Source organism: Seriola dumerili, unplaced genomic scaffold, assembly GCF_002260705.1.
Source record: "Seriola dumerili isolate Sdu_G_001 unplaced genomic scaffold, Sdu_1.0 BDQW01000216.1, whole genome shotgun sequence".
Classification (NCBI taxonomy): Eukaryota; Metazoa; Chordata; class Actinopteri; order Carangiformes; family Carangidae; genus Seriola; species Seriola dumerili.
In genome coordinates, this window is record NW_019174471.1 from 5,276,645 (window position 1) to 5,301,406 (window position 24,762).

Sequence of the window (24,762 nt, forward strand, 5' to 3'; positions counted from 1 at the left end):
CACACACACACACCCACACACACACACACACACACACACCCACACACACACACACACACACACACCCACACACACACACACACACACACACCCACACACACACACACACACACACACATACACACACACAGCAGCAGCTCACCTGAGTTCTGACGGAGCCAGGATCTGAAAGAAGTTTGAGAACAGGCATAGTGAATGACGGGTTAGCGGGTGCACGCAAACACTTGCACAAACACTCCCTCATTAGTGGAGAAGGCGGACGCTCGTGTCTGACCGTGGTTCGCTTTGTTTTGCTGCGCTGCCACTACCTGACAGCAGGGATAGAGGAGGTAACGAGGCAGGGGGTGGAGAGGGAGGGGGGCAGACCTGAGGTTTTTGCTCCACCAGTTTCTTTCATTGGCTCCCTGAGGAACGGGTTACACCCCCTAGACACACACACACACACACACACACACACACTCCTGTACCTGTGCAAACAGAACAATTACAAAACCACACACATACCTGCGAAAAGTCACATCACACACACACACACTAGCTGCCAGAAAGCCACAAATATATGCACCATACCTACAGTACCTCTACACACACACACACACACACACACACACACACACACACACACACACACACACACACACACACACACACACACACAGCAGGCCTACTGTTCCTCAAGTGAACATTGACCTGTTACAAAAACACACAGCAAGGGAGCTGATAACAGAGACAAATGCAGGTAAACAATGGCTTATCTCTGACACACATGCACACACACACACACACACACACACACACACACACACACTTACATAAACCTATACTGTGATGCTGCTATAATGATGGTGGCTTTCTGAGCTTTAAACCAACAAAAAGAGGTGTAAACACAAAGGAAGTAACAAACAAAAATGTCAACTATTATACTCTCTTTGGATAAAAGCCAGTCAGTAAATATAAATGTAAATGTTGGCTACTTGGCCCTTTTTCAGAAATAATTGTACTTAAGTATGTTACTTAAATAGTCACCCCTCACACCTGCACATCTTCCTGTTCCTGCAGAGGATGAATACAGTGTGGAGAAACGAGTGGGGGAATTCAAACCGACATCCCGGTCTTAACAACTCCACACTCTCCTGCTGCCGGTGTCGCCCAAATCTACTCAGGTACACGCTGTGCCCAGGTGGGCCTGGCAGTGGTGTTATTGCCTCTGCGACCTGATAGCACCATGACAGATGCCAGGTCCAACAGGAGCTGGCAGCTTGCCATGGGGAATACAAGCACACACACGCAGCTGTGACACGCAGTGTTATAGTGTGGTATAGTGTATGCAGGTTGTAACAGTAAAACCAGCATGCTTGCTTTGGTTTTATCATTGTGCAGAATTTTAGTGCTGTATGACACAAGCATGCACTTTCAAGACCTAAAAGAACTTTCACAAACAAAAAGTGTGACTTTAGTTTTCTCACCTCCTCACGCTCTCTCTCTCAAACACACACACACACACACACACGCACGAACACACGCAGAGGACATGCGGAGCTGGTTTCTGAAGGCCCCTTTTTCATTCTACACATCTGAAGTTTTCCCTCCATTTCTTTCAGAACTGTCAGTGCTCCTGCACAGGGAGCTGAATGACAGATACACAACAGGGGCATAATAAAAAAGTCAGTAGTTTCTTAAAACTCCTCAGTAAAACTGCTATTAAGCTTTGGGGATCCGTGCAATGGTACAGAGTGACATTGCCTTTAAGGTGCTGTGAATTGTCAAAACCACCCAAGGAAGTGTGGGAGCGTGTGAATGAATATCTGCAATGCTGATCGAATACGTGGGTGACCTTGGTCTGCAGAAATAAGAGCACGTATTCAGTTCTTATCTATTTTGAGCAAACCCCCTGATTCCCACAGTTCCATTTTTTCCACTTCCTTTTTCAGAATGTCACTGTGCAGATTTTCTAAATCACAGCGCAACAAATCTCCCCCATACCCATAATAAGTCAGACACTCATACATTACGGTTTATGTACCATTATGTGTCATCTGTCATTATGTTCACACTGCCATAAAAGTGCAGTTGTGTTCATACAATTAGATTTAATGTCTCTCTGTGACAAACTGAAGTGCAGGATTGTTACAGACAGGATGAGGCTGTGTGTCATAACTTTGAAGACTGAACTGGGTGATATTTTTGTGTATAGCAGTGGTGTGTTACCTGTTTTCCCACAGCAGCCAAAGCGGCCAAGGCATTCTTTATGAGCACCTAGACCACACTTGGAGCACAGGTAGCCCTGGTTAAAGATGCCCCTGAAGACAGAACATGAGGAAAAATCAGGACAGTAGTGGCAATACATCAATACAGAGAACTGCAAAATTACTGCAAGGCTAATGGAAACGTACGGTTCAAAGCTGCATTTTGAGGGGCAGTCTAAAGATTTAGTGTTGTGCAGGGACGGTTTTAGCAGGATCACAGTTTGTAAACCTGATTTTAAGGTACTGTGTTTCAGTTTTTAGCCACATTAGTGGTATTGCCTTGACATTTTGTACAGACAGTCTTCATCACTGTGGTGATCCCCTGACTTCTTCTTTTGTCATCATGAGGTTGACATTTGTGGTTTAGACTGTAATGTCCAGACAATGACTGGGCGGATGGCTATGAAATTTGGCTATGTTGGCTATGACATTCTTGTCCCCTTCTGGGTGAATAATAATAACTTTTGTGATCCTTTAACATTTCATCTGTGGCTATCTAATTATTTTAGCTTCAGTGCAAATAAAGGTCCTAGACTGAATTCAAATCCAGGATGTTCCACCTTGGCAGCATTAGGACAGAATTCAACAGTTTCTATCAGAGCTTAATGGGTGTGGTAGGTGGGTGTTAATTCTAACAAGTTTTACTTTGAGCTATTCAAGACCAAAAAACTGTATCAGCTAATATCTAATAAATATTGCAAAGAAAAAAATTCTGGTATAAAATAATCAGGCACACACACACATCCACACAGAGCAGCAGTGTGTGGCTCTGTTTTTCATTTACACAACCATCTCAAAGGCCCTTATTAAAATGAAATGGAAAAAAAAAGGCTGCTTTGCTCTGCCCCCCTGCTAATTGTCTCTTTAACCTCTCTGAGAAAACTAGCATGGAGTTAACATGCTGGTATATTATTGTTTTTTTGTCCAGTTCAGAACTACGGTGTGTGTTGCATTGGAGGAAGGAGTCAGAAACCGTGCATTTGAATCATTGCAACCTACTGGGACACACCACTATTATAAAAATCACATGAATTAGTTGTAATATATGTCATAAGTTGTACATTTTCCTTAGCCATAATGCATTTTCACGCATGCAATGTCCTCATAACAGCAATATAGTACACAAGACAGGGTGTACACAGAAAATCATACCTTTCTTCCAAGAGATTTTTAAACTTTTACAACATAATTTCATACACAACTTAAAATCACCGGTAAGTCAACAGAGATCTAATGCCTGTTAGATAAGAGGTTGAGTTTCAGTTTCATTGTCCTTCAAGTGCTGCAGAAGTAGGAGAATAGCCGTAATGAAATAGTCCATATGAACAATGGCTACTCAAAGACAAACCTGAGAAATAATCAAGAAATTAGAAACAACCTGAAGAAGATAATGAAAAGTTGCACTGCTTTATTCTTGATTTTCTCAAATCTTATCCCCAGAAAATGCTGGTGAGCTCAGTGCCTGGCTGTGTATATTCACAGTGCAATAATCTTGTCCCCTTTCCCCATCCTTCGCCTTGAAGAAGTGCTGAAGTGTGACAGACATTTTTCTTCACCGTCCTCGTAGGTGAAACCACTCAATCGTTCCTGCTGTGAGAAGGACCATGAGGCACGGTCCTCTGGGTGTCGATACCATTCAGAAAATTCTAAAGAAACTTTGTGTAACTAAGGCACATGGGCAGAGGAAGAGAGGAGCGAAGGGAAAGTGACGAATAGATTGTCAGGGTACACTGGAGAGGAATAGGAGGAGCGGAGGGCTTTCAAAGGAGTCCTGACAGTTGCTTGAAGGGAAAGAGTCCACATCTCGTCCTCAGTCTTTATGTCTGACGACAGCCTTGAAGAGATTTTGAGCTTCTTCCTATGTGTGTGTGTGTGTGTGTGTGTGTGTGTGTGTGTGTGTTTGTGTGTGTGTTTGTGTGTGAGTAATAACTGGCCTCTTACCTCAGGAGCATGTGGCAGGAGTTACAGGAGGTGATTCGGTCAAAGGTGTGCATACGAAACTCATGGAAGTTGTTACTGGCATCCTCAGGACGAATGTTGGATCTAAACAAGACATAGCACACACCAAACATCGATCACTGAAAAATCTCAATCCAAAGCACAAACATTGATCATTTCAGGCATGGAAGTAAACAAACAAATAAAAGTACCAATCTTCCTTCTGACCTGGAAGCAATGCCAAGCATATTTCAGTGTACTAAGAAGAAACTGCACAAGTCTGATTGTTTTCACCATCCTGGTGAAAGAACGGCACCAAGAGCCTGAGTGCCTACCACCAGGAAAAACTCTGCCGATATACAAAGATCCTAAATATCAACAATCAGAGACCTGAAACGTCTGAAACACTCCAAACACTTTTAAAGGTCCCATATTGTATATAGTGAGATTTTCATGTCTTTTTTGATTATAAAACAGATCTAGGTTCTTTATTAATTAATATTAATACTGTGACATGATCAAAGTGCTCAGTCCACAGAGAAATGCACACGGCATGTATTCAGAAACTGAGCCTTAAAACAAGCCGTCAGGACTTCTGTAACTTTGTGATGTCACTACAAAGCAGTCACCTCTCTCAGCAATGTCCCAAGCCGGACCCACCCAGACCCCTATCCAACCTTGCAGGATTTGGTTTGTTTGTTTACCTGACATATTTTTATTCCATCACTCAGCCAATCAGAAGAGAGGCTTAAAGCATCAATTAATAACATATATATCAAATGAGGGTGCTCTGACATCCAGGATTTGAGAGAAAGCTGCCAAAAAGGTTTAGCATTCATGAACCATGATGTGTGAAAATCAAACCTGTCAAAAGAACAATGCAGATCTGCTTGTTTCTTGCATTAAATATTTGGCAGCTAAACTTCAAGTGTCAGAGTGTCCTTGAACGCACCAGAGTTTTCAACTTAGTATCTACCTGCATTACCATGTGATGAAATGATGATCAATCATGTTTATGGTAAGATAAGAAATGAAAGATTGTTACATGATGGTTCAGGTCAGCTCCATCATGTAAACACTGAAGGCTCCACACAATTAAATGTGCAAAGGGACATACTGTATCCAGGGCTCAACACTCAAAGTTATAACGTGCGGAGTTCTACACTACATTAACAGTTTGGGTTTACATCATTAGTTGGACCAAACTGTATAAGAAACACTGGTTGTCCAAATTAGCAAATGAAAATGAATTTGTTTTTGCTGTCCGCTTTGTTTCAGTGTTAAACAGCTTTGCTTTTTGCTAAAAATGTTAATTTCTAAGCAAAAAAGAAAAAACTAACTCTGACTTATAATTACAGCCAACAAACTTTTTCATGGCTACAGAAACATTTCACTGATACAGCTCTTTGAAGTGGGAGGGAGAGAATTGCAAGTAGACAGGCAAGGTCTGCTTGAAGTGAACACAAGAGGTGTTCATGGCCCCTTGGGACATGGATGCATATGTGTGTGTCTCTCTATGTGTGTGTGCATGTGTGCAAGAAAAAAAAAGAAAGAATGAATTCGCCCAAGTTTGCCTGTAGCACAACGGCGTGTTTATTTCAAATTTATAGAGGTCTTCCTTTGTTTTCAGTGCTGCAGTAGCGAGACATGATGACACCGTTACATAAGCTTTATGCTCAATATGCGCAGGTGCTACTTCTGAGAACGAGAAATAATTAGTCAAAGTGAAGGGCTACAACTCGGGAAAATAGGACCATCAAGGTAAAAGAGAAGAGAGCCTCAGTGGTGTCCTCTCCTCTGGAACTGGGGGTCAATCAATATATCTGCATTTAAGAAGAAAAAGGGTCCACTTTCACCATAATAAATCAAAAAATAATCACAATGAAAGATACTGGATATGTCGCTGTGGTGTGTTAAATAAAAAACAACCCTGAGCTTACTTTTTCTTTCTGTTTGAGAGTGACTGGCCTCGTCTAGGTTCACTTTGTGTATTGTTGGAGCGTTGACCGTCCACAGAGGCAGCCGCTTGAATTTTAAGGACTTAAAATTCAGAAATACAATGATATGACTTAATTTAAAGTTTTCTTCTGACCTTCAGGGAGGGAGCGTTCACTCACTGCTACTGAAGCAACAGTTTGTCTGGAGTTGAAATTTTCTCGCTTCCTGTATGCAGAGCAGCACCAGGCCCTCGTGGCTGCTGGATCGTAGTCAAGCAGCAAACAGCGGGTGGTTTGGAAATAAAGGTGGCACGTGAGAAAACAACTGTTCCCAGATCAGCTACTTGGAAGCACTGTGGGAGCAAGTGATTATTTGGCAATGCCTCTCTATTCTCGCAGGTTGTTAATTCAGACCCAAACGTAAATTGACCAAAGCTCCTGTTTTCTCAGTCTCTCATCACACCAAGCTTCATCTCTCTAATCCTCCTCTTCACTTCCTGTCAAAGCCTGCTGCTTTGAAAATTATTCACAGATTTATTTTCTATTCATTACTCTTTTTTTCCTAATTTTTATTTCTGTGTTTTCACTATAATTGCACCTGCTTGAGAGTCCCACTGCTCTTAACTAATTGTTGATGCCGAGGCTGGCAGTCAGGTGTCCAACAACCCTCTCAGGGCGGACTAAAGGAGACCCAGGAGGACTGGGAGGACTTTGGTTTCTGTCTCTAAGAAGATTTAAATCTGAAATCACTCCACTGACACACACTGAACACACTTCAATGGTGCTGATTATTGTTATTTTGGGTTTGGAGTTTGGTCTAAATGTTGTGTCTTAGGCTTTACATTAATATTTTGACCACGGAAAATGTAAATGATATTGACAGGATCGTAGCACAAAAATCTGCCCCCACTTACCTCTTCAATTTATCCATTGCCATGCCTGTATTAATAATCAGTACTAAAGTATTTTAAAGTACTTTCAAGTAGACTGTAAAGTTTGAGGTCTCAACATCTTTCTGAGTGTGTGAAGATTCACTGTGAGGTTTAACATTATTTCTCTCACGTTTTTTTTTTAGGTCTTTGTTACCTTGAGTGTAAGAAAAGGGTGAAAAGCCATCTAACTGTGGCTCCTGAACTCAGAAAAGACTAGTATATTTCATAGTAAAAGACCTCACAGGAATCATGTTTTATTTGCAGAATTAAGGTGATAAGTTTCCAACAAGTGCAGCTCAGACTGTTGCAACAGAGAAGCAGCAGAATAAAATGTTAAAAATCTAAAGGCACGAGAAAGCAGTCTGATTGGCTGGTCTTAATACAGAATTCATTTTAAATAATGATTCAGGTTTTTTTTCATCCGTAAAGCTCAAAACATGACAGTGAACTAATCATGTTTCAAAATGTATTATTTGTGTATTACAAGCTTCTTAACATTGTAAGAGTTTTGTACAAAATGTACAATGTACAATTAAACAGACTACTTGTAGATGTGCTGACGGTTTTAAATGACTTATACTAACACCTTTTTGAGCTCACTGTGCCTTCACATCCTGAGTAACATGAACAGATGGTGATGATGGAGGTGCAGCTGATTCACTCTCTGTGGCTGTTTCCCAAACTGAAGACAACGCATCTTCATTTATCAGCAGGGAAACTGTTATAATATTAGCTGGCCATGTTAGATACCCCTTTTAAATGATACTGAAATTCCGCTAGCAAGCTGTGTTCACAGGAACTTTTGTCTCAGCTGCTTTCCACATGATAGTTTGTTTTTTTCTCTTTCTGATTTAACTTTTTTTTTGAGTGACATGATGTTCATGAAGTCCTCACCACCAGCATCAGTGCAATTACCATGTTTGAATAGAAATTATTTTTTTCCATCCTAATTAACAGTAAGAAGGAAAAATTACAGATATAAACACTCTTTTAATTACAGGCTTTGAGAGGGCCCTCCCCATGCTGGGGCACTGGTACCTTAGTTCCACTATTTCCCTATTACAATGACCCTGGGTATTGACATTAAAGGATTAACCCAGCAATTTAGTATTGAATTTTCAAACTTTGGAAGAGCTGAGAGAGACATTTAAAAAATACTGGTCAGAAACCAACCAGCAGAGGCCAAGAAATCCTAACTTTTAGTCCCTTGCATGGGTCACGCAACTGTATCCTACATTTTCCATGATGCAAATTGTATCTTTTATTAGACCCTGATGCGCCTGGGTTAATGCACACATCTTTTAAACTCCACACCTCCAGTCTGCAGGCTTATTATTTTACACTTCATGAAGGTTCACACGTCAGATAAATAACCCGTGATAACTCGAGAAATAATGAAGCACAGATGTTTGTTTTTCTGTACAGATGAATGAGACCGCTTCAGACTCATCTGGGCATTAATGAGGTACTGACACAACAGGTCTATGCCTAAGCCTTCAATATTTAATTTCTCAAAAATGTTTTGAGCACAGATTTGTATTTTGTATGCACAAGGTGCACAAACAAACTAATTTTATTTCTATCCTGATCAAATGGGGTGCCGGACTAACAAAGGTGCAATGTTTGCACAAGGTTAGGTAGTGTCTGTTTAATTAGATCCCAATCTAATTAATGTTAAATGTGCAGGTACACGTGGTCAGGTATACAGAATAGGGACAGGCTGGACTGGTAACCATGTAGCTCGGCTTGTAACAGTCTATTCACCATGGACATTTGGAAACATTCACTTTGTTTAACTCAGTTCAGGTCCTTCTGTTATATTTCTACTGCCTACTCCAAAGAAGTTAGTGAAGTAAAAGATTTCCTGTTAGCAGAGGTAGGGAGCTCCGCCTTGTTGCCGCATGCCGCTTCTCCCAAATGAATTGTGCAGCTGCTGCACACGCACTCAGGAAACTCTACTGGACTCCAAAACGGTGATGTCCCTGTGAGTGCATGTATGTGTGAGTGGGTGTGTGGTAGGGTCACCTTCATTCCACACCAGCCCCAGTCAACTGCACACAGTGCAGAAAGTCCACTATATCGTGAATATTAATGAACCATGTGAAATTTCAGTAGCGACACTCAATGTATGTAGTGGAAACACTGTCATTATTGTGCAAGCTGCCTGTGTCTCTCTCCCTCAGATTCATGAGCTCTCCTTGGTCTGTATTAATAAAGTGATTCGAATTGCAGCTTTATTTCATGCTTTGCGATGGAGAAGAGTCCTGCCTAACTCCTGCCCCCTACTGTTCACCTAACTGTCCACATACTGTATCTTATACCCATTCATTGTTTATACACTTTTGTCCTATATCTTACAAATTGTGTTTTTGACTTCAGTAGCTATAGTAAGTTTGATATCCAACTATATCTGCTTCTATAGCTCTACACAAATGAAACTTTGCCCTGTATGTGCTGTCAGAGGCAGTAAGGTCTGTAGTGTAACGGAGGGATGATCAGTCACTGTTTGCTCTACAAAATACTAAAATTCCATTCGTCACTCTTGGCACTAATTTGTCACCTGAGGTGAATTTGGATCCAGTTCACGATGAGGACTGGGTGATTCACATTAACTGCACACATCTGATACTTAAATTAAATTTAACCAGGTGTGTTCTGTGTATAAAGTACTAGATTCTGTACACTTGAAATTTTACCTCCTCATGTGTGAGTTTGAAAGTTTATAAATATATATATATATACAGTATATACATGTATATATGTTGCAATGTGCCTTTTTCCATGTTAAAGTTAGTGCATCTCTTTATCTGCTCATCTTTGCGTCACGGTGTCGTGTGTCATAAATCATCATGTGGCTCGACCTGAAGAACAGGTGTTCGGTTACGTTTTGATGCTGTGACAAAATGTAGCTGACAGAAAGAGGCACACACTCTTATCACACTGTCGCGCAAGAACAGACACACACATACACAGAAAACACACACTCACATGGCCATGCCAAACTGCTCCAGCCACTTCTTTTTCAACTCTTTGGTCTTGAAGAAGAATTCAAAGCCACTCTGTCCCTGGTTGTGAGTGAGGTAGAATCCATAGGACCACTGCAACAGGAAAAAAAAAAACACACGTTTGAAACAGAAAGCACAACAACAGTGAATAAACAAACTGAGTGACGACAAACGGAGCAGGAGGTGGAAGGAGCTGAGCGAAAAAGGATGCAGAGAGACAGATGGAGACAAAGAGATGCAAAATGAAAGAGGGACGCCTCAGGGAGTGTAAACACAAAGGCTGAAGGGTTGGAGGGCGGCAGAACTGACAGACAGAGACAAAACAGAGAGGAAGAGCATGAAGGAGAAGAGGAAACGAGTGTGAGGTAGCTGTGCCATCGAACTGCCGGGCATCTGACAGCATGCACAGACCCAAGGAGTGAGTGGGCTTGTAATCACCCACCATCACCCACTTCAAAGCCTAAATATTAGTCTATTAGCCCCTGTGTCAACACATGCCTCTGTTTTTTCAATATCAAACAGATGCTAGTGAGACGTACTTTTTATGGCCCCTAGTTGTGGTTTTAAACTTCTAGCACTCAGCTCTGAAGGCTGAAAACATGCCAAGCTCACGGTGCTGTCAGGGAAGCAGAGCAGCTCATCTTTTCCACTGAGAGGAAAGAGAAAAGGAGAGCAGCACTCCACAGAGGCATTCCCAGTGGACACAGAGGCTTACGCTTAGCAAAGATATCGTCTAGCTACCAATTTGTACACAGGGAGGAAGTGTTTGTCTTTGTTTCTGTCAGTTCAGGTCTTTCTTGCCTAGATTATCTCTAGAATTTAGAAGGATCACAAATTCAGAGCGATAATGTAACATATTTATTTGCTGTTCTTCCCAAAATACAGTTTTATACGTCTTTCACCATGTGGGAACCTGGGTTATTTCAGAAAAATTATCAACATGAAGTCTGCAATAACTGGATTTTTGGCTACCTGGGAAAAGTTGAAACAATCTGTGAACACATCACATATTATCACCTTTTAAGTTAATGATAGTGAGCTTGTTGGCATACAGCTACTTATTTACACATCCAACAGACACTGAGCAACATTATCATTCACTTGGGGCTGTGGCTCTGGCCAATGTTCCCGGTCTTTAAGCTCTGCTTTTCGTGTCTACCAAACTCCTGAAGGAAATATCTGGCTGTTCAATTGCTAAATGCTCCACATGTTCACTAGGTAGTCACTAACATTGTGCATCTGCAGTCTGGTGTTGTGCAGATCTTGTAGATTATCTTTTTAATGCTTTTCTTTTAGCTGGAAACAGCAAAAAGGCTCTGTTGCAAAGGCTCAAACAGCTACAGCATGAAACTGGCTTCAGTATAATGACACCAGTCAGACAAAAGCTTCTTACTGCTGCATGGATGTGTCCATCACTTTAGAAACGATTTGGTTTTTTCCTCCAGGTGACTTGCATATAAATGTGATCACATTACTTCCTTGTATTTCTGCTGCCTTCAGACAGCTATTGTAATCTTTGGCATTTCCATAATAAATATGTCATCAAACAAACTGCATCATATCTATCATGTCAGAGGAGAGTGGTGGTGATTTGACAGCAACGTTAAAAAAAATAACTCTAACAGCCCATATGGGTCTAAGCCTACTAATGTCTGCTATTTACAACATCATTATTACCCAGATCATTGTTTCCTGGCACGCCTTAGGTATCATTCCTCATTATGATTGGCAATATTTTTCACCACTTGGCACTTAGTATTCACTGTGTGTGTTTGTGTGCGCCTCTGTCTGTGTATGTATGTGTGTGTGTGTGTGTGTGTGTGTGTGTCATCAGGCCCAACACAAGGTTTAATGATAACACCATCTGGGAGGAGGCAGACTGTTCTAGTCTGCCACTGTTTCAGTACGATGCTGGTAAATGAACAAGACAACGTAAAACATGTGCTAGAACAAGAATGCACCAAATTATTTAAGACTCTTTTCTGTTGATTACTTTGTTGTTTGTGTTGTGAGCCAGAAAAGTTTTGCACCTAGTTCATTATAGCAGCACATGAGAGGATGCGGAGCACAAAGGCAGCAGTGGGACGTAGAGGTTAGTACAGATGTTTATAAAATAAAGCAAGTCAAATCAATTTTTCTCTTTAATTTTATGACACTGCAGTTATGACAGATTGTTATGGCTGCTCATTATGCTGAAGTAGTGCTGTTAATTGGTTTGTCAGGAGTCCAACATGGTTTCTGAGCTTTGCTGACTCAGTCATAAAGAGGCAATAATGAACGCAACAGTGCAAGACTTCCCACCATTATAGCTGATTGGATGATATATGAGATGCTTGTTTTGTTGTTTTGATTTCACAGCATATTAATGAGTAAGTTCTGTTATCACTTTATCATATACTGTATATTATTTACTGTATTATATATTTATTATTATTATTTCATCACTTTGACATGCTGTATGTGATAAAGCAGACTCTGCTCACTACACCCCATTCTAATCCTATTACGATGGACTCCACACAGCAAAGAGCCCTGGGTGAAATGAAATGTCATCAAAAGCTGTTTTAGCTGTTAAAGACGCTGCCAATCACAGCCTGAAGTCGGTTATTGCTTTTTGATAATGGTGTTAACACACCATAAAATTAAAAGTTAACTGTTGAAGACATATTTTCTTTTTCAGTCAGTGAACTGACTCAACCTGTGAAATCAAAGCATCAGTGATGTAGGTAAAAACAATAAAATTAGAGGAGTGAATCTGTTTCCTCTCAGCTGAGATAATGTAGAGGTGATAACTATAAAAATAAACAATTTTAGAATTAATGCAACAATAATATTTTTTTTTTCAGTGGATTAAAATTGAAGGCCCATGTTTTCATTGTTGAAATGGACAAAGACAGAAAAATGTGTTTCAATATTTTGTGAAAATGTGAGTGATATACTGTCTGTGTCTGAGACTGGCAGTTTGGTTCCTTTTCAGCTTGGTTTAATTGAAGCTATTGTTTTTGCCTATCTGAGGTAAAACATCATCACTGTGGTCATGCCACAATTGGAATTGGGTTGTTCACAATGTTCACAAAGAAATGTGCTGCTGCCAAAAAACCAAAATGACTGTGCCAATATGTCACCTGGGAGACCTACTCATGTGCAGTCTGGGAGGATCCAGACGGAGATGTTCTACTATATTGACTTTCAATAATCTGACTTTCTAGACTCTGAATACTCTGGAAACACTCTGAGAATATACCGACTCTGTGTGCAGGAGACACTGCTAACAGTCTTTTTAAGAGTAAAGCTTTCCTACAGTGGTCACTTTGACCTGTAAAGACCAGGTGTAACCGACAAGAATTACTGATAATGGCTGCAGAGCTGCCAGCTCCAGGTCCCTTCACTGATGTAGCTTAATATAACAGACAGAGCAACATCTGTGAAGCTTCTGAGTTACCCAGGAAACAGCCATCAGCATCAAAGTTGTTAGTTACACCTGTTCTTTAAAGTCAAAATGTCTGCAGGGAAAAAAGCAAATTGTAGAGCTGAAGCAATTAGTAAATTCATCAAAAGAAAATTAATTTGCAGCTATTTTGGTATATGATTAATTGTCTTTTTTAAGCAAAAATTTGAAGAATTCACTGGTTCCAGATCCTCAAATTATGTGGTTTTCTTTAAACATAAAATCTTTTGGTTTTGGACAAAACAAGCAATTTCATTTTGTCATCTTGGGCTTTGGGAAATTATAATGTGCATTTTGTAAAAAATTTCAAACCAAACAATAATACAATGTGCAATATATGATGGCAAACTAAATATCTTTGTGTTTTGGGCTGTTGGTTGAATAAAATGAGCTATTTGGGTTGTAGGAAATTATAACAGGCATTTTTCTATTTTTAAGGTATTTTATAGACAAAATGACAAATAAATTGATCAAGTAAATAATTGGCAGAATAATTGATAATGATAATAAATGTAAGTCGCAGTCCTAATCTATTTGGCAGCTTTACAGAGATTTAACCACTGTTTCTTCCCAAAATGTATAACTGTAAGTGCACATAAATGTGCACTCAGGCAACAGACCATCAGATTAAACCCAGTCTAAAAACAGCAACAGTTACATTGCAATAACGGTTTGATCTGCGTGTGTGTGTGTGTGTGTGTGTGTGTGTGTGCAAACCTTTCGATTCTCCTTGTCCGACGTGGGGTTGTTGGTGACCTTGAAGAGGTGCAGGTCAATCACTTCTTTCATCTCGTAGTTGTCTCCCCGCCGCTTACAAACGATCACTGCAGCATCGAACAGGAAGATGTGCCTGCGGTTCCAACCACATAATGTCAAAGTCATTGAAAGCAAACATGATGCACCATGTTACTCTGGAAATCACTGTGTCACTAACATTGTTTTAGGTGCATCCTCTAAAACTTAAGGTTGCAATATGCATTTGTTCTGACACAGTAATGGCTATAAAACTGATTATTATATTATATCATTATATATCATGAGCCAGTTTTTGTCTGGAACTCTGTGTGGTCATAATTTAAAACCCTTGTTACCTGAAACTGGACTTTTAACAAGGTTTAGGACATTTTAAGTCTTATTCTGTGTGTCAGAAAACTCTGCTTCTCCAGTTCCAGTGCCAGCTTCACAGATATTTGCCTCAAGCTGAAGGCAGCTGTTTTAAGATACAGTCGACAGCTCATCAAGGTGGGTGACAAGTGTACGGCCAACAAAATCCTAGACAAGAAGGATGAGACTAACAATGCATTTTTTCTCTGATGAAAAAGTTGCAGTGCAGCTTCAGAAAGATAAACTTGTACCTGACACACAACAATGTTTGCAAATGTAGTTTAATTTATCAGTGAGATAACAAAAATTGCTACAAAATGTACAACTGGCTGGTTGTTATTCTGGACATCCTTCACAACAAGGACATCAGCTGACTGATTGTGATGTAATTCACAACACACTTTGGCCTGAAGTGACACACACTCGAGTAGTTTTCCAAGCACAGCACCTGATTCAAGTTAAACTGCCATCAGTCACTCAGTCATTTAGTCGACCAGCGTGTCATCCTGACATCTCACCTGTCCTGTTTAGCTCGTTTGTCTACCGAGGCCACCCGTACCTCCCCGTCACCTTTGGGTCTCCCGTAGTTACTCAGCGACTGATTCTACAGAAAAGGAGAAAATGAAAGACGGTGATCTCACAGCGATAAAAAACATTTGCGAAGTCATTATCTGGAAGAATGGTGTGGCTTACCAGGTTTTCGATGGATTTTTGATATTGATCTATTTCTCTCAACGTCTCATTGTCTCGCTTCACTTCGTTAACATACTGAGCCAAGTCCTGTAAACACATCCCAAAAACACAGTCTTTCCTTTTAGTGTAATTCCATTTAGATAAACACATATTTACCTTCAGAAGCTTTGAATTGCTATACATTACTTTGTTCATTACATGCTTAAGTGCAGCAGCAAGTACTTTTCTTTCATTTTTTTTTTTACCTACCACGTACACTATGATTTCCTCAGCTGTCCACAGAGAGGAACCCCTGTATTACTTAGTAGTACAATTTCTGCTTTTTTTCCTTTACATGCAAAGGTTTTCATTTGTTTTGTGTAGTTTTATCTTCTTCAAAAGTAACCATTGCTGATGTGCGCTTGCATATTCCAACTGTATATCACATGGGGCTACAGTGAAATAAAAACCCAACTTGACTAAAAACAAGGTTCTCAGCTTTCAACTGAAAAGCCTTTCAGAGTTATATATATATATATATATATATATATATGCTGCATTCAGTGGAAGATTCATTTATTTATATGTAGCTCAACTAAAATGACTAATGTTCACCTGTGAGGTATCACAGGTTTCTTAGCGGGCTGAGAGTGTTATCAGAGTGAAAATTAGAGCCCAACCGATACTGGATTTTTGGGACCGATGCTGATACGTATATTAGGGAGTAAAAAAATTCAGATATTGATATATCGGCCGATATATATATATAAAGACTTGTGAAAAAGATATGTAATGAAAGCAGAATATTTTACATTAAAGATGATAAACTTTATTGTCCAAAATTACATCAGTGCACTGAAATGGTAAACTTCACTGGGAATTAAATAAAATAACTATAAAAATAAATAACTATAAATAAAAAACATAAGAACAAATATGTATTTATAGTATATATATATATTTAACTTGAATAAAACCAAATGATACATAATATAATATACATAAAATGCTGTCTATATAACTCGACTTGATCTGAGCATTTCCACTGCATAATTGCTTCTTAATAAAAGTATTCATATCAGCACATATCGGAGGATATATACAATGATACTGATATATCTGTGATAGGCCAATATTGTCCAATAAAATCGGCCAACCAATATATCAGTTGGACTCCGGTGAAAATGACACAAATGTTAATGATTCTGGCTGTCATGGCTTATAATAAACGGCAGATAAATGAAAGATTGTCTCCATGCAAAAGTTATAGAGGTGGCCCTGCGATGGCCCTTCTGCTGGGAATGACTCCAGCTCTCAATGATGCTGAAGAGTGTGTGTAGAAATAAAATCAACTGGATAAGGTCCTGATGTACCTTTTTGGCTCAAAAATTATACTTTGTAAAATAAATCAGTTTTTTTTTTTTGTTTTTTTATTGGATCTCTATTTTCCCAAATGTCCCTCAGCTGTTTCACTTTTTGAAGAGAAAGGACAATGAAGCTCTGTTGTTGGATGCAGATATTGGGAATCTTGTTTTTCATGGCAACCTAAGAACAAACTTTTACACTTTACACATTGGTAAACCATCTGCATTATCCCACTGCTCCAATGCCTTTGGAAATATCTGCTGGGATACACACAAGACGTATACAAAGGTTATATTGTTGGTTGATATAAAATGTACCTTCATGGCGTCCAGAGCCATCCGCAGATTGCTCTTGTCTGTGACATCATGAGTGTGTTTCACCAGCTCCTATTGGACAGAACCAAATCACATACAAAATATAAGCGTTTCCTAAGGTAACACTTCTTTCATACTGAGCTGCACATGTTTTCTGCACTGTGATAATGCATTTTAATCCAAAGTATTTTATATAGTTTGAGGAGTACTGTATCAAACCAGAGCAGGATCGTGCCCTGACCTTAACCAAGAGTCTAAACAGAACCATAAAACAGTTTAATAATTCTCGAGTCACTACAAGTGGATTTTGTACTGCAAAATCAGATATACTAGTGGAAAATAAACACATTGTGAACATTTTACTGATCAACGTATTTGTAATTGGCAAATGTGTAAGTGAACATTTCCTCATTACATAAAAAAACCCAACACAATGACATTATATGTCCTTCAAAACATACTTGGTATTCCAAACTAGTTGCATATAGACAGTGACCGTATGTGAAGATGAATAGAAGGCTATCTGTCAATCACAGACAAACAACATGCATGAGCATTGTTACCCTGCTCCAACATACAGTGAGTCCACATCCCACACACATGAAAACTTAAAGCTGTGGCTCAAGATATGAAATGAAAGAAGGTGACTACGAAACGAATCCTGTCCTGAAGTAAATCAGATAGTGTGTGTGTTGTGTTGTGTGTGTGTGTTTGCACACTCATCTATTGCAGGTGTGTGTGTGCGCATGTGTATCTGAAATTGCTTGCCAATATCTGGCTGCAGCGTAAACAAGACATCTAGACCTCAGCACTGGAGGATAAGGAAGGATGCCATGCATGTCCTTCATACAGGTCCATACAAACATACACACAGAGTCCAATATACACAAATACACACTGAGGCGCTAAGGGAGATATATATGTCTGCTTGGCACTACTCAAATCCCTGGTGTCAGTCAAGCTCAACCTGGGCATTATTATCACTTGCAAGACGACAGAGTCCTATTTTTCCAGCCTCGCTCCCACCCCCACACATCCACAGAGATACAGAGGAAGGGAGTGGTCACGCTGATAGCTGGGCCATACACGATGGACTCGTCGAGGGAAACGTGTTGCTGTGGGTTCAGGGAGGGAAGAGAAATGATGAGCGGCAGTGAGGAAGAAAGAGGGAGAAAGATTGATGACAAAAAAAGACGCAAAGAAAGAAACGGCAAGAGAGAGGTTCTCGGGGAGCGAGAGAAAATGACAAGACATTAGTTGTACAGAGTCTGGCTGTCACCATGTGGGAATGTAACCCTGCAGATGCTTTATTCAGTGCAGCTAGCTATTACCCGGCTGTTCTGCAAGGATCTCGCCCCATGTTGACACAACAGAATCTCTTTGTTCCTACACTTCCTTTCTTTTGGTGGGACATTTGTGTTTAATGCAAACATTAGGGGGTAGGATCAGAGGGTTTCAGAGAGCCTAATTTAAGCCTTTTTATGGAAGACTCTGTCACAATCAGCTCATTTGCCTTGCCTCATCTGCCTTAACAAAGCAAGCAAATGCTGTGAAACTGTAAATGAAAGACCACAACACACATGGCTTCTACATCAAGGCATATTGTTCTATTAAACCTGCTGTGGACATGCATGCATCCCTCATTCATTAAAATTCACAGATAAAATATACAGCACACGCTCTGCTGCAAACCAAAGTTGTGCCTCACAAACAGGTGTAAATCTATGGAAGTAAAGAAAGGCCTTATTCATTTTTATTTTAAAACCAACTGAAAATTTAAAAACTACCCAATACTACTCTCTATCATTGAACCTGCAGAACTGAAATTTACTTTGAAAACCATCTATGGTATGTGAATGTGAGTGGTTTTAATTCCACTTTTTAAAATTTCCAGAGGATAATTTCAAGTTGTGAAATTTCACATAACTTTTTAATGCTTTTCAGAAATTCAGCTTGTAATGATTCAGTTTTGTATTTTTTATCTTATGTTTTTAGATACAAAAATGACCCATCTGAATCTGAGCAACTTGAATAGGATATGTTTTTTTTCTCATCTGAACTTGTGAACTCAACAAATGAATAACATTTAATTAAGTATTTAACACCTGCTTGAAATTACCTTTTGAATTTTTTTTTGGCTTCCAAATTAGACCTCCTGAATCACACCACCCTGCACTCATTGGTGGAAAATAAAATAAAATAGAGGCAGTGGTGTTCCTGTCACTTCCGCACCCACTTCTCACACACACACACACACACACACACACACACACACACACACACACACACAAATTACTGAACTGTATAAACACCACCTTCAACATGTGACTTATCCTGCGAGATGAGTGTATATTGTGTGTGTGTGTGTGTGTGAGTGTGTGTGTGTGTGTGTGTGTGTGCGCGCACGAGTGAGACTACAAAGATCAGCCATGCTTACGACACACACATACAAACGCATCATTCACTTAAGGTAGCTTTAGTTAAATTGAGCATACTTGTTCTATTTAACAACAATTTTAAATTCAAATTGAAATCATGAATACATCACAAATCTAAAATCAGAGAATTTTAAATGTAGCTGATTCTAGATTTATCACAATAGGCCATTAAAATGTGACACAAAGAGACACATTAGTAACTTCTCCCTCACTTTGTTTCAGCAGCCTCAGTGCAGCTCTACACTCTCAAAAATACTTCACCTCTCCGTCTCTCTCTCTCTCTCTTTAGCTGTTTGTCTTCTTCTGTCTGCTGCTCTCTCTTTCAGTCCCCACTTCACTTTATCTATTTTCTTTCTCCTCCTCCCTGATTGTCTCGATCAGATGACAATTATGTGTGGGTCATTTCGGACTGACGGTCATAAAGAAGCGACAGAAATAGACGAGAGGAGCTTCAGAGCCTGAAGGACAAAGGCAGAGGGAGGACTGAAACATGGACAACAGCGCCTCCGCTGCAGGTCTGGGGCAGTGACAGGAAGTCATCTCACTCATGAAGTCTGTCTGGCAATGATGGAGCCTTTAATGAACCAAAAACTCCCTGATGGGGCTCTGTCACTTACTGACAGTCATCTACAAAGACAGTGAAGACTTTTAAGTTTTGGTTTGTGTCCAGCTTTCATCATTTACAATGACAGTAACTGACATCACAAACAGATGACTTTTTGTGGAACTATATGGTGATAGATCAGCAGAGACAGCATATTACACAGCTGGTTATGCATAGTGGTGGATCCTTTTCTTAACTAAAAGAAGTAATACCACAGTACAGAAGTACAGTACAGTATTATCAGCAAAATATACTTAAAATATCAAAACTAAAAGTACTCATTATGCTGAATCACCCCTTGTTATATGTGATTTATTATTATGTATATGTTGGAATATTGGATTACTATTGCATTAACATGTAAGCGACTTTTCAGTGTTGAAGCTGATCGATGTGTAGCTGATTTGAACTACTTTATATCCTATTGGGTAGTTTAATCTATATCAGCATCATATTTTATTCACTGATTAAACATAGTATCACGTATGTGCTTGAGTAATAATACTCAGATACTTTCCATCAAAGGTTTTGTACTAAGATGCAGTGATGGCGGGTAGAGGTCATTTATATAGAGTAGACAATAGAAAAGACACCGCCACATGTTTATGTTTTCACCAAGAACCTGAAGTGGAGCGATCGACTGCACACACATTGCTATTAATGCACCATCAGAGGATGAATTTGTGCAAATACGTGATGCACAAATCCAACTTACTAAAATTGTGGCCTGGATCAACCCATGAGTCATTTATTCTAACAAACCACATGGTTGGGAACAGGCTACAAGTTGACAGGGTGCAAGATGAGTGGTTTCTTAATAAGTAATTAATGTTAAATTAATTTAAAATCAACTCCTCTGAGCGCATATGCCCCAAAATATCACATTGTCTTTAGAGAGTCATTACTCCTCAGTGGTTTGAGCTACAGACTTACTGTTTTTTTCCTCTTAAATAAGAGAATCCATGCTTTCTGACAAGCCCTTGTTATTTACTTCCATTAATGAACTAATGTGTAGAGTGTGTCAAAAATAGTGTATGGTGGATGTAAGTAGCATGTGAAATAAAACCAAATATTTTTCAATCATGAGAATGTGCATAATGCACAAGAAGAATACCCCATTCTGGTGCAAAACATGTCAGGATCCAACTACATTAACACCCTCCGCCACACTCTCCCACTTCGTTTGTTTTCTGTAATTATTTCGGTTTCATAGATCTGAATTTTTTGGTGCATATGCAGCTTCCCAGCTTTGTGCGTACGCCATGTTTCAGTATAAAGTCAACGCAAGGCCTTGTACATGAGGCTCCAGGAGTGCTGTTTGATTGACTGACTTCCTATGCATCTCAGCTTAAACTGTCCTTACCCCACATGCATAGTAGCCTTTTTTTTTTATAGCACAAACAGTTGAAAGCGTGATTTGTCATTTTGTAAATTTAAAATCTAGTATTAATATTACTGTAGCACTGTTCAAACTTGAAAAAACATGATGTTTTGCTCTTTATTCACATAAATACAGCAGAAAGACGTAAGAGAGATGAAAATATTAGAGCACTTTACCTGCAGGAGAAGGTGGTACTTCAAGACTCGCTGCATAGGAACCACCAGCAGATCTCTTAGTGTGAACTTGCCATAGTTGGCTCTCTTTGAACATTCCTGTACAGATATAGCAAATACAACAAATCAGTAGATTATCTTTTAAATTATATAGGTATATAGACCCATGAAGAAATTCAGTCAGTGACAGCATTTGTCCAGTTTCTCCTTAAAGACTCAGAGCTGTTTTTTCAGGGCTGACAGGACTATGAAGGAGCAAACTACTAAAGCTTCATTGGAAACTTTACATGATCTGCATTGCCTCAGGTCACCACCTGAGGGCGTTCTCTGACCACTCTGAGATGTTGAGAAATGAGCACTTGTCATTGTTGCAGTGAATTATAATTCATTGATAATTTCTAACAAACAAAGATGAAGCTTGTACCTCTAGCTTCATGCGTACGTCCTCTCTGTCTTTGCTGATGTTATCCAGAGTGGCGATGGCTGTCTCCACATGGCTGCAGTATTTCCCATAGATCAATAACCTGGAACAGATTTTTAAGTGAACAAACCAAGCAGGCAGACACATTGAACATAGCAAACAGCAAATTCTGAACAATTTAGCAGCACATTGCATTATATCGTATTATTCTTAACATGAACATGACATCACAAAATCCCTGCCAGCCTTGTACAATTTTCAAAACTCAAATTAGAGCAACAACAGGCAGTAAAATAAACCAAAATCAGGATTTAAAGTGAATACAAAGACAAATTACATAAAGTAAAAACTCAAATAGTCAGGCTAAGCTCTCCAATAAAAGAATGTTTTAAGAAGGGATTTAACAGATGTCATTGACTCGGCCAGCCTTATTTCCTCAGGCAGATCTGACTGCAAACACTCTGTCCCCTTTAGTTTTCAGCCGGGTCTCTGGACCAGATTAAAGGCCTCTGCCTGAGGATCTCAGACTACGCACTGGCTCATATGGCACTAAAAGGTCTGTGCTGGAACTGGGAGAAAGGCAGTGAAGAGGCTTAAGAGTGATCAATAAGATCTTAAAATCCCTTCTAAAACATAGTGAGAGAAAGTGTAAAGAAGCTGAAACAGGAGCGAAGTGGTCACGCCTCTCGGTCCTGGGTAAAAGCCTAGCAGCTGAGTTCTACACAGTCTGAAGCCGATCAATAGAGTTTGAGCAAAGACAAGTAACTGTATGTAGGCCTGTTTGAGGGGGTCATGGTTAGTGGAAGAGAATCAACAGAAAAGAAGGAGAGGTTATGAAGTGAATACTGCACCTCTCTTTGAAAGTGATGAAGATCTGGTAAAGGTTCTGGGCACTTCTGTGATGGACTGAGTCTTGGATTTCCAGTAGTAAACATTTGTGAACTTTAACCAGGTCCTGAAACACATCAGCAAACAATCATTAATATTTCATTCAGGTGCTCATACTAACAGAGGAAATTAATTAAAAACAAAAATGATTCCGGGAGGTAAATCCTTATCACATTAGCTTCATCTTAAGTTTAGAAATTACTTCTAAATTCTACTCATAAAGAGACTATGTCCTTTAGGAAGTGATCTTTTAATGTCAAAGATAAACTTGTGTTAATGTTCATATGCACACCTGACTATTATTTCAGACAGACTAGAAAGAATATGAACCTCTCCTTTAATCCACTAATTGTTTGGTCTATAAAATAATAAATGTCTTGTTTTGTATGAACAGATGTTCAAAACAAGCTCTACTTTCATCTGAAACTATGCATTAACTAAACATTATTAGTTAATGGTGAACCTGGACAACATACAGTATAACGACAAAGTTTTTTTTCCCTTAATCAGTGAAATGAATGCATATTTAAAGATGTATGAACAGCTGTGTTTCAGTTTGTGTATTAAAAATAGATTTTTTTTTTCACAGCCAGTAAACAAACAGTGACCCCCAGTTGACCAGCAAGTTGGATTATTACTACTCCAGCATGAGACAGTGACTTACCGGGATATTCACAAACACCTCCTCCATTTCAACCGTGGAGAAAAACGTGGTGAGGGGCGTCATAAAGTGCTGCAGAGGAAAGAAAGAGAGAATGCAAAAGAATGAGGCTCGTCCCTCTGGAGTGAGAGTGGGAAAGTCATTTTGCGAGAGGCCGTTATATTATAGGGGCCTAGTTGCAAAGAGCTGCAGTCAGCAAAAACAAGGAGGACTGTCTGGGTCACGACAATAATCTCATTTTCAGAGTTTGCAATTTAATGATTTCCTCTCAGAAACCTGCTGCCGCATAGTCACCTCTACATCTCAGAGGATCGGGCGAGCACAAACTAAATTCCACCATCCACTTCATATCGAAAGTCATCTACTGAGACACTCCGCTGGGAAATCAGGCAAGGTCTTTTTCCAGACGTGAGCATACACAAGAGGGCGAAGACAAGTAGCTGTGGCTGGGGGGGGCAAGAGCCGGCGAGCCTCCCACAGTCCTGTAAAAGTGCAGGATAAGGTGGAAAACATCCACGATAAAGGGGCTTTCCTCAGAGTTTTGGTCTTTTGGTGCAGTTTGTTCTAAGCAGTGCAGAGATCACTCATCACCTAACACTAATTCCAAAAATAAAAATTCATCCCTCCCCTCATTTCTCTGTGAGAGCCCAGATTTGTAACACTACTCATTATTTTTCCCATTACACCCAAAAGCTGGTGATTACAGCTTCTCATACTGCAGGTGATCAGGAGGCCACTGTTGTCATCATTTTACTGCATGAAATCAAACTTTTCTTTCCTTTCTGATCAACTGCAGTTGACTGTTGGCTCTCGTCAGCTCGGAGAATTAAGAATAATTTAGTCTCTGTCAGATATGGAGGGGAAATAACATTTTGACTAAGTAATTTGTATTTTTCCTAACACTGAAATTAGCTGCACAGTTATTATTGCGATGAGTAACATTGCTGATTGTCATTTCAACCAGCTCTGTTTGTTGGCACACAATTAATTGTCATTAGCTGAAAAAACACATCATGTTCCTAACTTCATTCAGAGTAGTTTTTGTAATGATATTAGTACTGTAGTCATTTAAAAAAAAATTCCTGCTTCTAAACACACCACACTCACACTGCAGATATATGTGCTGAGGACCCACTTGATCAAACAAATTCAGCAGGGGTGGGGACTAATTTATGGGGCTTTAAAATTAATCTGAAGGGTTGTGAGATAATTAGTGTGACAGGAAAAAATGAATA

General features: G+C 39.6%; 1 protein-coding gene across 3 annotated transcripts in view; it reads right to left on the reverse strand.

Annotated features, from left to right (window-relative positions):
- Window positions 1-24,762, reverse strand: part of vav3 (vav guanine nucleotide exchange factor 3) — a 92,712-nt gene that overhangs the window by 23,883 nt on the left and 44,067 nt on the right. For all 3 annotated transcript variants that reach the window (XM_022754039.1, XM_022754040.1, XM_022754041.1), the window contains exons 7-18: window positions 23,531-23,599; window positions 22,830-22,933; window positions 21,982-22,081; window positions 21,561-21,656; window positions 16,965-17,033; window positions 15,304-15,390; window positions 15,129-15,214; window positions 14,224-14,356; window positions 10,042-10,151; window positions 4,188-4,289; window positions 2,209-2,300; window positions 143-165 (exon numbers count right to left, since the gene is read on the reverse strand). In XM_022754039.1, the coding sequence (XP_022609760.1) occupies window positions 143-165; window positions 2,209-2,300; window positions 4,188-4,289; window positions 10,042-10,151; window positions 14,224-14,356; window positions 15,129-15,214; window positions 15,304-15,390; window positions 16,965-17,033; window positions 21,561-21,656; window positions 21,982-22,081; window positions 22,830-22,933; window positions 23,531-23,599 (1,071 nt within the window). The remainder of the gene's footprint in view (window positions 1-142; window positions 166-2,208; window positions 2,301-4,187; window positions 4,290-10,041; window positions 10,152-14,223; window positions 14,357-15,128; window positions 15,215-15,303; window positions 15,391-16,964; window positions 17,034-21,560; window positions 21,657-21,981; window positions 22,082-22,829; window positions 22,934-23,530; window positions 23,600-24,762) is intronic.